The 1,023-nt window shown below is 33.1% G+C and overlaps 1 protein-coding gene across 4 annotated transcripts in view; it reads left to right on the forward strand.

The window, feature by feature from the left end:
• RIOK1 (RIO kinase 1) overlaps window positions 1-1,023 on the forward strand; it is a 25,403-nt gene that overhangs the window by 11,339 nt on the left and 13,041 nt on the right. For all 4 annotated transcript variants that reach the window (XM_008580088.1, XM_008580090.1, XM_008580089.1 and 1 more), the window contains one exon: window positions 214-306. In XM_008580088.1, coding sequence (XP_008578310.1) covers window positions 214-306 — 93 coding nt within the window. The remainder of the gene's footprint in view (window positions 1-213; window positions 307-1,023) is intronic.

The raw sequence follows: 1,023 nt of genomic DNA on the forward strand, positions 1-1,023 counted from the left end.
TTGTTGGTTTGTTGTCCCTGGTACCTTTAGCCTTCACCTCACATTTTGTTTATTAAAAATCAGAGCGAATAAAAACACCATAATAGTGACTCTTGTTTAGTCAGCCAGGAGAGCATAGTACAGTTAAGCTCTTCAGTTTAACTGTCACATGTTTTAATGAGAAATATTTGGCACCATCTTTCTGAACTTTTTATTTTTTGCATTTCTTTTTAGGTGTTGGATCCCAGAACTCGAATGATTTTATTCAAGATGTTGACTAGAGGAATTATATCAGAGATAAATGGCTGCATTAGCACAGGAAAAGAAGTGAGCTTTTCTTTGGATGACTAAATGTTTTCATGTTAGTTTTCTTATTTCAGATACCAAATATAACTAAGGCACTTAGTAAATAAACTGTGCCTTTAAAAAGAGGAACCCATACACAGAGCAGGACACAGTTTAATGCAATATTTCTGAAACTGGCTTCATTAACGTTTGTAGCTAGATAGGAAGTTGTGCACATAACCATGCCTTTTCACTACCATTACTACATAGTATCATTGAGTCTAACTAGTTGTGCCCAGCAGTAAGCTTAGATGGCCAGATTATTGCAGGTCTGTGTCCTAATCAGAAAAGTACTAATGTAGGTGGGGGCTTATGGTCTCATCTCTATGAGTCAGCAAGTCTTTGTCATTTTTTTCTTTATATGTAGATACACAGAAGGACAGACATGGTGTTTTTTTAATTAGCAGCTTATTCTGTGGGAAGCAATTGTCAGTAAAATTCAATTTACAAATCACTAGATGTAAGAATATCTTTAAATATTTTCCGTATATTTCAGATATAAAAAAGTTCAAAATCACTTCTCCTGTATATTTCAGTTGGATCTTACTATATTTGTATATTGGAGACATATTTACTGTACCTTTTGATATGATGTTTCATATTTTAATTCACATCTTCAAAAGATAGTGGTATTCTTTATGCATGTTATTTCAGTTCATCTGAGTTTTGAGGTTGGAATCAAATAGAAAAAGTAAAACA

This window comes from Galeopterus variegatus, unplaced genomic scaffold (genome assembly GCF_000696425.1).
Source record: "Galeopterus variegatus unplaced genomic scaffold, G_variegatus-3.0.2 Scaffold2016, whole genome shotgun sequence".
In the NCBI taxonomy this organism is placed as follows: domain Eukaryota; kingdom Metazoa; phylum Chordata; class Mammalia; order Dermoptera; family Cynocephalidae; genus Galeopterus; species Galeopterus variegatus.